The sequence below is a fragment of the Vidua chalybeata genome, chromosome Z (genome assembly GCF_026979565.1).
Source record: "Vidua chalybeata isolate OUT-0048 chromosome Z, bVidCha1 merged haplotype, whole genome shotgun sequence".
NCBI classification, from domain to species: Eukaryota; Metazoa; Chordata; class Aves; order Passeriformes; family Viduidae; genus Vidua; species Vidua chalybeata.
Window position 1 is genome coordinate 61204913 of NC_071570.1, and position 11270 is coordinate 61216182.

The 11270-nt window shown below is 38.4% G+C and overlaps 1 protein-coding gene across 1 annotated transcript in view; it reads left to right on the forward strand.

The window, feature by feature from the left end:
- The window catches only part of ADGRV1 (adhesion G protein-coupled receptor V1), a 271213-nt gene extending 260441 nt beyond the window's left edge, over positions 1–10772 (forward strand). The window contains exons 89-91 of the mRNA XM_053931503.1: positions 320–511; positions 2228–2405; positions 10263–10772. Of these exons, the coding sequence (XP_053787478.1) occupies positions 320–511; positions 2228–2405; positions 10263–10381 (489 nt within the window). The 3' untranslated portion in view covers positions 10382–10772. The remainder of the gene's footprint in view (positions 1–319; positions 512–2227; positions 2406–10262) is intronic.
- The last annotated feature ends 498 nt before the right edge of the window (positions 10773–11270 follow it).

Consider the following 11270-nt stretch of genomic DNA (forward strand, 5'->3'; position numbering starts at 1 on the left):
AGCAGCCAAATACTATTATAAGGGAGGTCTTTAACCTCATTTTCACTGTCATGACAACTGTGAAACTCAAGTCGGTTTTGTTAGTTTTGGGGTCGTGGCTTTCCTTTGCGACTCTGTAGGTTGAACTAAATAATTTTCAAATATTTGTGTGTGTGTGTGTTCTTGTGTGTTTTTTAGCTGACGAACTCAGGATATGAACTTACTTGTAACTTTTAGATCTCTGATGGACAGTGATGTCATCCATTATTTTGCACAGAAAGCTCTGAACCAAGCTCCCTGCATTTCACAAGCTGCTGTTGTCTTTCAATCTCTGTTTAAGGGTCTTTATGTCTTTGTGGTATATTTTATCCTGCACAACCAACTTTGCTGTCCTGTGAAAGCAAGTTATACTGTTGACATGAATGGGCATACAACTCCAGGATCAGCATTTTTCACACATGGCAGTGGTCTTCCAGCTGCGGGAGGAGAGATCAGCAAGTCTACACAGAACCTCATCAGTGCTATGGAAGAGGTAAGAGTCCTCTGTAGTTCTCTATTGTCATTAACTTGTTTATTGAAATGTACCTGGAAATTTCAGCACTAGTTCTGAAGTGTAATACATGGGAATTAGATGCTAAGTATTATAGGTTGAGGGGGGAGAGTTTTTTTTGCATTTATTTTAATATCAGAAATATCTTATCTTTGTCCGTGTTTATCCAGTTATCTTTATCCATGTTATTCTTGGAACTTACTGTGCCCTGATGACATACCACCTAGAGAATTTGCCCTTTCACATTTGAGTCTTCAGTTTATTATAGAGGTTGGCTAAAGTGTCAAAAGTAGGTCATGAGAAATCAAAATACCGGGTTAATTCTTTCAGCTTACTATAGGTTTTGGATGAGTTTTAAGTGGTTAATTTCTCAGTTATGATGTTCAAAACTTCTGGAAATTAAAATAAAGTTAGAATAAAATTGGAATGGAATGGAATGGAATGGAATGGAATGGAATGGAATGGAATGGAAAGGGGAAAGTGGAAAGGAAGGGAGTGGAAATGGGAAAAAGGAAAAGGGAAAAGGGAAAAAATAAAGGAAAAGGGAAAAAAAATGGGAAAAGGGAAGGGAAGGTGTAGTGGGTTTACCCTGCCTGGATGTCAGGCACCCACTAATATACTTAGCGATATTAATTTAATTTATTGCTAACAAAATCAGAGCAGCATAATGAAAAAAAAAAAGACCTTAAAAACACCTTCCCCTCTTCACCAACCCTCCTTCTTTCCCAGGTCTAATTCGTCCCTCAGTAGCACAGGGAGACAAGGAATGGGGTTATGGTCAGTTCATCACCTGTAGCATCTGCAGCTTGCTCCTCAGGAAGGGGAGTCCTTCCCATACTTGAACATGGGGTCCCTCACACAGAAGACTGTTCACCATGAACTTCCCCAGTGGGAATCAATCCTACAGGCAAGAGTCCTCCCCAGACTGCTGCAGCATGGGGTCTCTCTTTCAAGGGGTGTAGTCCTTCATGGACAGGCCCCAGTGTGGTCTCTGAACACCTCTCACAGCCTCCTCTCAGGCACCCCTGTGCTCTGGCATGGGGCTTCTCCATGGGTTGCAGGGGCACAGCTGCTTCCTCATGGTCTGCGCCATGGGCTGCAAGGGAATCCCAGCTCTTGCATCTGGAGCATCTTCTCCCAGTCATTCTTCACTGACTCTGGTGTCTGCAGAATTGTTCCTCTCACAAATTCTCACCCTGCTTTTCCCTGGGCACAGTTACATCTTCTCAATAACCCATTTTTTTTTTTTTATTATTATTCTTAAATATGTTATCACAGAGGCATTACCACCATTTCTAATTGGCCCAGATGTGGCAGTGAATACATCTTTGCAGCTGCCAGGGATTGCTCTACCAGGCATGGAGGAAGCTTCCAGTAGCTTCACAGAAGCCACCCCAGTAGACCCCCTTTAACCCTCCCTACTACCAGAATTTGGCCATGAAAACCCAATACAGAATGGAAGGAAATGCAAGGGAAAGGGAGATGGAGATAGGTAGATATAGATACAGATGTATTAAATATAGATATAGATATATAGATACAATTTACTAAAAATTTTTAAAAGGCTTCATTATAGAAGTGACGAAGTAGCTGGTTTGAAAATCTCTTGGTCTTCAGTTTGGCTCTGGTCATAATTTCCAGTTTCTTTACAATGGTTTTGATGATCACTGAATTTTTGTGTCTTTTTACACTCTGCAGGTGCCTGCAGACTGGGAGAGGGCATCCTTGCAGCCTGCTAGTCAAGCTAATGCTGCCTTTAAGCAGAGTCCACAAAATGGTAATGTTTTCCACCCTTCTGGAGGATTCAGTACCAGCTCATTAGTTGCTGATGAGGAATCACAAGAGTTTGATGACCTAATATTTGCTTTAAAGACTGGTGAGTGACTCTTCCCCTTGCCCTTCAAAGTTTGCTGTATTGCTGTGTTGTTATTCATCCTAATGGTGCCACCATTCCACGAGATACAGTTAATGAGGTCTCTTAATATAATCTGATTTCCAAAGAAAATCTTAAAATTTGAGAAAATCTTAAAGATCAGTTATCATGGGAAGGTCTGATAGGGCAACCAAAGAGGCAAAGGAATCCTACCTGATAAGATGTGGCATACACTAACCAAAGCCCACCCAGGTAAAATACAAGTGGACTTGCTTGGTAGCAGGAGGTCACCTAAATGATCATTAGGGATATCACTGAGCCTTGCAAGAGACAACAGCAAGATATTTGTGGGAGTAGCAAATTAAGTGACCTGGCACACACAATTTCAGAAGCTTGTTACCTTCAGTGATATCAAGTCAAACTGGATGGAAGACTGGGAATGCTGATAATAAACGGTATTTTTATTCAGTGAGTTCATAACACTCTATATTCTAAACTGATTTAGATTGTAGGAAATGCCTCTAATTATGGGGCCCTCAACATGTGAAGGACATGGACTGATTCCAGAGGAGGCCATGAATGTACTCAGAGGGCTGGAAAGCTTCTGCTGTGAGGAAAGGCTGAGAGAATTGGGGTTGTCAGCCTGGAGAAGGAATGGCACTCAGGAGAGCTTTGAGTCCCTTCCAATACCTAAAGGGGCTACTAGAGAGCTGGAGAGGGACTTTTGACAAGGGCATAGTGGGAGAGGACAAGGGGGCTTTGAACTTAAAGAGGGCGTGTTTCGATTAGGTATTCAGAAGAAATTCTTCTCTGTGGGGGTGGGGAGGCCCTGGCACAGGTTACCTGGAGAAACTGGCTGCTGCTGCCCCATCCCTGGAAGTGTTCAAAGCCAGGTTTAATAGGACTCTGAGCAACCTGATCTAGTGGAAGGTATTCCTGCCCATGGCAGGGGGTTGGAAATAGATGGTCTTTATGGTCCCTTCCAACCCAAACCATTCTATGTTTTGTGAAAATCTGTTTTATGCTTATTAATTTTTCTAAACATTTTGCAGACTAGTTCTACTTTGTTAGCAGTCAATTTTTCTTCTCAAGACTTTCAAAGGTAGGTGCAAAAGTTACAGTTGAAAACCTTTTTTTTTTAAGTATGTAAGAAGGTAGCTTTTACTTTTTGACTTCTTCAACACTAAGGAATTTCATAGATAGTTAATAAGACATTAAAGTATCTAGATATAACACTCCTATTATTACACAACGTTTACTGCTTAAGTAAATCAGTTGGCATGAGTCTTAAGGCATGAAGAACAATCTAGGCAACAGCCATAGCTGAAACATAATACAATTCAACACATATTCAGCACTTAGTTACTTTTTCTGAAGTCTTCAAGCTCTATCCTTAGTTGACTTGTTTTAAGTTCTTTGAGAAAGTAGGTCTAAAATCAACTTTTGGTTTTCTTGCCTAAAGTCTACTATTGTCTTCTTCATTAAAATTTTATCATAATTTTTTATGGGCATTTCATATTAATGTGATTTGAGGTAATGACCTCAGGCCATTGTTGGACAAAAATATTTTGTTTACATTACTGATTCAAGTAGTGCCAGACAATTTTACACCAATGCTTATTCATGTGCCCACATGGTGTCCCCAGTGGTGTTACAAGAGCAAAAATCCCCATGATTTCTAAACCAAACCAGTTGTCCCATCTGGTTTCAGGCCCACATTTGAACAAGATGCACTGAAGAAGTGGTGTGGAAGGTTAGAGCATCTTTGACCAGCAGAGTAAATGTTTATCAGCTATTGTCTAAGACACAACCTCTAGCTCAACATTTTTCTTAAAACAAAAACAAAACAAACAAAAAAACCACACCCAAAAAAACCCACAAAAACCAACAAGCTTTTCTGTAACTAAAAATCTTTTTTATTCTTTTCATCCTGACACATTCTCCAGTTCAGTTAAGTGCATGGCCAAGGAGAGGGAGACAAGGAATCACATGGAAGTAATAAAAAGAAAGATGAGGTGGTGGAAAGCTGGATTTTTTTTTTCTCTGTTTGGTAATATGGACCTATGCTGCTAAAATATTCACTGTGCTGTGGTCTAACAGTATTATGATAATAGTTAAGCTAGCAGGCACTGAAATAAGCTCATCTCCTAGTCTCTCAACACCACATTTCTTCCTCTATTGCATCATTGCTTGTGCTCACATGAAACCACAAGAAGACAGGTTAGATTTCTCCTTTTATTTTTCTTTCCTCTCCCTTCTCTCTCCCACTCTACATGAGTTAGTCTGATGCCCTTTGAACACCAGTCCTTGCTCCAAGGAAGTGGTCATTGGCAATTGGAAGACAAGGACCTTTTCTCTAAATAGACTAAAGTGTAAAGGCAGCTAAGATGCCTTTTTGCTGAGCTTTTCTTGCCTATAATTTGCTGTGTGAGGAGCTTCTCAAACCCTTTTGGAATAGACTTTATGTCAGAAGGCTGAGAATTCCTTATTCTGGAAGAGAAGGGAGAAGATGCTTTTCCCCCCACATTAGCTAGTTTTATCACTGGTAAACTGGGGGGTGCTGCTTTTGGAGGAAGATTAGAAATACTGTTGTTTCACCTTTACCTTTGATAAACTGAAACAGAACCTTCCATTATCTGTGTTCCCTAAAACTGTCAATCTATACTAAAACTTATCTATAAATAAGAGCTAAAATGTTAGCTCCCACTCTGAGGACTGAGGATCAGCACTGATTAGCAGAGGAATATGTAAAAATGTTTTTTTGCCCCTTTGTGTTTCATCTGTTCTTTCTGCTCATGTAGTTCTGAGCTGTCTGAAGGTGGCTTTAACTTATGCTAACAGGGAATAATTTTGTGGCCAAGGTTTAACCTGGCAGCCAGGATCACTGGGAGTGAGTATGATCATAGCAAAGCTAAAATTTCATTCCTGCCCTTCTGCCACTCTCAGCTGTAGAAATGAAGACAGGTTAAAAAAAAATCAACCAATCCTCCACAGAAAAACTTTGGTTTTAACTTGTCAGTGTTTAATAATTTGCAGTGTGCAGTGCAGCCCCATAAATAGTTGTGCTGGCACACTCAATCTTGTTGCTAAAGGAATGTGTCACAGAACTGTGCACTTAGCCCTTGGTTCCACAGTCATTAATGCTGGACCTAATTACAGATTAACCTGAAATACAGGCTGGGTCAGATGGAGGCATACAACTGCAGTCCTAGCAAATAAGGTGGATAGCAGTGTGCTGTTTCTTAGCCACCTGTTATGCTAGGTTTGTACAAACATCACACGGTGATAGGGTTTTTCTGTTTTGTGTGAGAAATCCAGTCATACAGCCATTGTATTTGAATGCCATACCAAGTAATTCCTTCTTTCCATCAAATATGCTCATATCCGTACAGAAATACACAGTTGGGATTCACTCTGCTCACTACATCTTGTCATTTCTTTTATTTTGGAGATCTTTTGGAAGACAGGCCAGCTCCAAAGTGGCTTATGTGAACAAAATAATAAAACACTTATGGTAGGAAAAATAATTTAGGGACATGTCCTGCTAATTGACATGTGCTAAAAGCTTTTTTTTTAATGTTTATTAATTTGTATTTATTTATCTAATTGTATTTTATTTATGGCTCTTATGATGATTCAAACAGCTTCTATTGAGAAGGTTAGTTATTTGTGAATTACTTTTTGTTGATTTCAGTAATGACTTTAACAGTCTGCAATTTTGGACTTGATCTCATTTTCCCTCTGATTTCTTGTGCAAGGTTTATATTGATAGTCAATTTAGTAAGACCTTTGCCTTCCAGATTGCAACAAAGTAATATGTTATTGTAATTGAGAATAAAGCCCAATATACCAGAATTCCCTGAGGACTTGTACTCTGGTAGAGAAGCATTAAGGCATGAATAAATGCATGATAGCTTTACTGATTTCTGAACTTCCATCTATATCTTACAAATACTCTTGTCCTCTCCCTTTCTGTGATGCACAAAACCAATTTATTCCTTTGGATGAAATATGAAACCAAAACACATGAAAGCCTTTGAGGGAGGCCCAAACTCCTCCAGAGGTGACCATGGTATCTAGATACATATTTAGCAGAATACTGCTACAGTCATACCTCAGTGTTTTTTTAATCTTAATAAAGGCAATTGTGATAAATATTATAGAAATACTCTAGTATTTCTGTAATGATGCAAATATTCGAATGATTCCCTGATAGGGAAAATACCTGGAAAAATCTACTAAGCTAGAACCCCATACAAATACAGCTGTTACAATAGCAATGTTATATAAAACGATTCATGATTTTCAATCTAATACAGCCAGAGTTCCAAAGTCAGCATTTTATAAACCCCATTGACGGTGCCTGGTTTAAGAATAAAGCATCTCATGTGGCCATCCTGAACCTGACAAAACACTTGAAATTTTAATTCTGAAGGGTTTTCAGTGCAGCATCTTGGAGACTCTCTATTACATGGCATATATGGATTGTAGGTGGCAAAGTTCCTGCCTTATCAATCTTTGTTTTGAAGGGCTCACTTCAAAAGGAAAGCTAGCTAGTTTGCATATTATTTCAGTTTTCTCATCTGTGAAAGGAAAGCTAGCTAGTTTGCATATTAATTCAGTTTTCTCATCTGTGGTTGTCACACATATGTTACCTGATGGCTATTGAATGTGACTGCGCAATGCCCAGTAAGCATTTTTAGTTCAATCTGAACGTTATTTCTAGAAGCTGGATGTCTCTTGGTGTAATTTTTGTGAAGTTAAAAACCTGAAAGAAGAATTAAATTTGGTTTGTGTAGCTTATTCATATACATCACACACATATAATAAAATCATGATTGATTGTGCAAGATATAAGTGCTTGAGAGATAAAACGTTTTCCCAGTGATATGAGTACAGTACTTACAAAACAGACTCTCTCCCTTAAAATGTTTTAGTGAAAGTCTGAGCTATCTCTGAGCAAGCAGATGATAACAGCTGGTGTTCCAGGGTGCATACGGATGCATGGTGTAGCCCTTCACCAGCAGATGTCAGTGGAGGAACCTCTCTGGGTTTGAAGCCTGAGCTGAGACTTTTCAGTTTACAGCTAGTGCTTGCATACAAAAAGAAAAGAAAAGCTTCATTTTCTTGCTTATTTTTCTTCACAAACTGGGGAAAAGTAATACTCCCTGCTACATATCTACCATCCAACTCTAGCATCTCTAAAAGAGTGCATGCTTTTTTGGGATCTGATTGAGTTTAAATTCCACTCTAATCTGAGAAAACAATGGACCAACGAACTCTGTAAAACTCAGTTGTGTAAACAGTCATACCCTTTCCAGCCAGTCGACTGTTTGGTAAGCTGGTATCCTGGTTACGTTGCAGTTCTTATTCCTAAAAAGGATCAGCTCTAATATAGTTTGTCTTTGCAGCATTAGCAGAGCAAGGCCTTTGTAAACCTAAAGTACCCAGTTTCAGTCTCTGACTTCCAAGTTCCTGATAAGAACCTCTGTAACAAAAAAAAAAAAAAATCTCCTTTGACTTTGCACAGAGCATAGACAAAACTTGCACGTATATGACATTTAAGAATATACATAGTATAATACCATTAGACCAATATCTGATCTTTTTAGTGCCCAGCAAAAGATTCTTAAAGAAACCCTGTGCTAAATAGTTGCCACTTTACCAATGTAGCCACTGGTAAGACAAATATCTTTCTAACACCAACACCCAGTGTTCACCTTGAAATCTGAGCCCAAGGTGATCATATGTGTGATTTCAAATGGTTTTAAATAGTGGGGGAGGTTCAGTTTTTCATACCCTTTTCAGATTGACTAAATGTCTTTAATGAATTTGACTGTTAGTATGATACATAACAAGTATTGTATTCTTTCTTAATTCAAAGTATTTTATTTACTTCATGGTTTTTACTTGATCGTCCATCCCCATGTAGTAAATGCAACAGTCTGATTCATCTTCCCTATTACAGTCAGGTTTCCTTTCTAAAATAATCAAATATCAAACAATCAAAATAACTTGTTCAAACAATTGCTGTTTTTCCCAGGACCTTCAAGCACCTTTTGGATACTAGGATCTGGCTCAAATAAAAGGTTGAACGTGCATAGAAATATAAATCAACTTCAATACATTTATAAACAAGTATTTTAATAATTCAGATCCTAATCTTGACTTTGTTATTGTATCTCTATGTTGATGGATTTTTACTCTTGTCATACTCTGGCAGTAGTTGTTTTCTCAAGAGCTTGGGTCATGCAGACCTAAGGACTCAGTAGTGTCAGTGAACACATGTTCCCTCCATGACCCAAACACCAAAACCAGGTGTAAGAAGGATCATGGTGCAGCTTACCCACTTTTTGCCTGGATCATAGGGAATGGATCCAAGTTTGGCCCCTACCAGGACTTCGTCCGGACCTCTGCAGGAAAACTTGGCTAGTCCTCCAGGACCTTCTGTACAGGTGCAGGTTCTCTGGAACAAACTCTGTATTCAAGATTTCAGCCTGACTTCCCACAGCAAAGCAGCATCTCACTGCTGCTTGGTTTACCATACCTCTTTTCTGCATGAGGGGTGGTGTGTGGAAGGGTGCTAAGAGAAAACTTTGTCAAAGTGGAACAACAGAGAGCATAGAAAAAGGTGAAGAAACTAAAAAAAATTAAACTACTCTTTTCTTTTCTCAAACAAATCAAAAACTGGGATGCCAGCTGACGTAGAAATAAGAGATGCACAGTATACCTGATAGAAACTCTAGAAAATGTTTTTCAGTATGAAATGCAAATTACTCCAGCATACCCTATTCAGGGCTGTTTTGAGCCAGATGTCATTCCTTTGTAACTGCCTTGAACTGCATGTGGTTACAGATCTGCTTCTGCCTAAAACAAATGACTTCCCCATAATTTGTAAATGACATCGCTGCAGGATTGTACTTGAAAGTGATTCTTATTGATATCCTCATGCCTCATTATACTGATATGCGGTTCTCAACAAATTTAAAGCCTAGACACCCTAAGCCCTCAAAACTCATGTATTGTATAGAATTTGTTCTATAGCTCGAGGAGAGGAACTGAAAAAGCACTGAAGTTTATAGTTTCAACAGATTTTTTTGTGACAAAATGGTCTGAAAAAATTTGCATTTCATAAAAACTAGTGCAGGATTATGAATCTTCACACTAATCAACTCAAACCTCCCCCACAATAAAAGCCCAGATGAAGTCCCCATCAAACAAATAGGAAGCAGAAAGCTAGCAGAAGTCCTATGAGAAAAGGATGGAGAAGGTAGCCTCCCGAGGTCTCTTCCAGACATGTTTTGGAGGTTCCCTTGGACCAAATTCTAGTATTGTTTTCTGGCAGAAATAAAACTTAATGCAACAGTTTATGTCAAATGTGGGTTTAAAGAATATTTGTTCAGCATTTTTTCTCGTGTTGAATTTACTGTCCTAATAAGACAGCTGGAATTATCATTTAACTTGGAAATTGTATCATTAAAAATCAATTTTTCATGAGGAAGTCCTTGAAAGTACCAGATCCTAACAGCCAGACCATGAACCCAGTCCAAGCCAGGCCTTGATTTATGCTTTTCTGATTTCAAGGCAACTTCTAAATATCTATTGTACCACTTACTGGGCCAAATAAAGTGAATGACAGTGGAATTATGAAAAAGCATATCTGGATGGTACAAAGCTATGTCAGCTAATATTATAATCCATGAATTCAGAATGGTAGACTAGTATGAAGAAATTTGCCATGTGGTTGCAGGATAGGGAAACATTTCAATAATCAGAATAAAGCAGAATGGGACAAAGTATCCCTGTTTCTGTGTCAAAATTTCATTCTCACTTATTTTTGTTGTTTTTTCTCTATTTCAGGTGCAGGTCTCAGTGTCAGTGATAACGAGTCTTGTCATGGCAGCCAGGATGGTAGCAGCATGGCTAATTCCCAGATCGTAGAGCTTAGAAGAATACCCATAGCTGACACTCACCTCTAATTCCACAGCTTGCTTGGGATTTTGTTGTTGTTGTGGTTTTTTATTCAAGCCTCAGTATTTTTATATTTGTACTTCCTTTTGCACTAAAACACTATATGAAACTGTAATAGAATGCTGTTACCTTTACTGAATGTTTAACAAGGAATATTTGCTTGAGGTTTTGCATATCAGAAAAAAAAAACTGTAAATTTTTTATAGTGGGTGAGCATCAATAGATACCATGGCAATTAGCCTAGATTTGTATCTTGTAAGTAGAGGGTACATTTCATAAACTGTACCTTTTTTTTTTTAATTAACCTGTATATTAACACTGATTAATAAAGCAATAGAGTCTGTTTGATACAAACCAGTCTGATATTTCTCCTTACTGTTTATGAAGATGAAAGGTGATGCAGACACCCTGTTGAATAGGAAAGCATTCTAGTGGCACAGTTTTTCTAAGTTTCCTAAGCTGTACTCTTCTCACTTTTTTTTTGAGTACCCAGATCTGTGAAAAAATTCAAATAAAGACAAACCTTGATCCAAAGATATTGAAATTTAAATTGTGACATGATAAATATGTGATGATCTGAAACACAGAGGAAAGGGGAGATGAAGAACAAGAGTGAAACCACTGGCAGCTGTGTGCTTTTAACTTCTTTACCTTACTGGTTTCATAATATTATGAAACCAGTCTTCACAGTCTCTCACTCTTCACAGTCAAAAATAAGAGGAATTCCAAAGAATTGAATTTTCTGTTGATCTCCATGTAGATAGTCCTGTTCTGAATGAAGGGTTCAAGTATTGCATTACAGAGTTAGAACAGTAATCTGGGGCCATAAATGAGCAAGAAAAGTTCTCCCCTTGGAAGAAAAAAAATAACAGAGGAAGTATTTCAGAACTGAGAGGT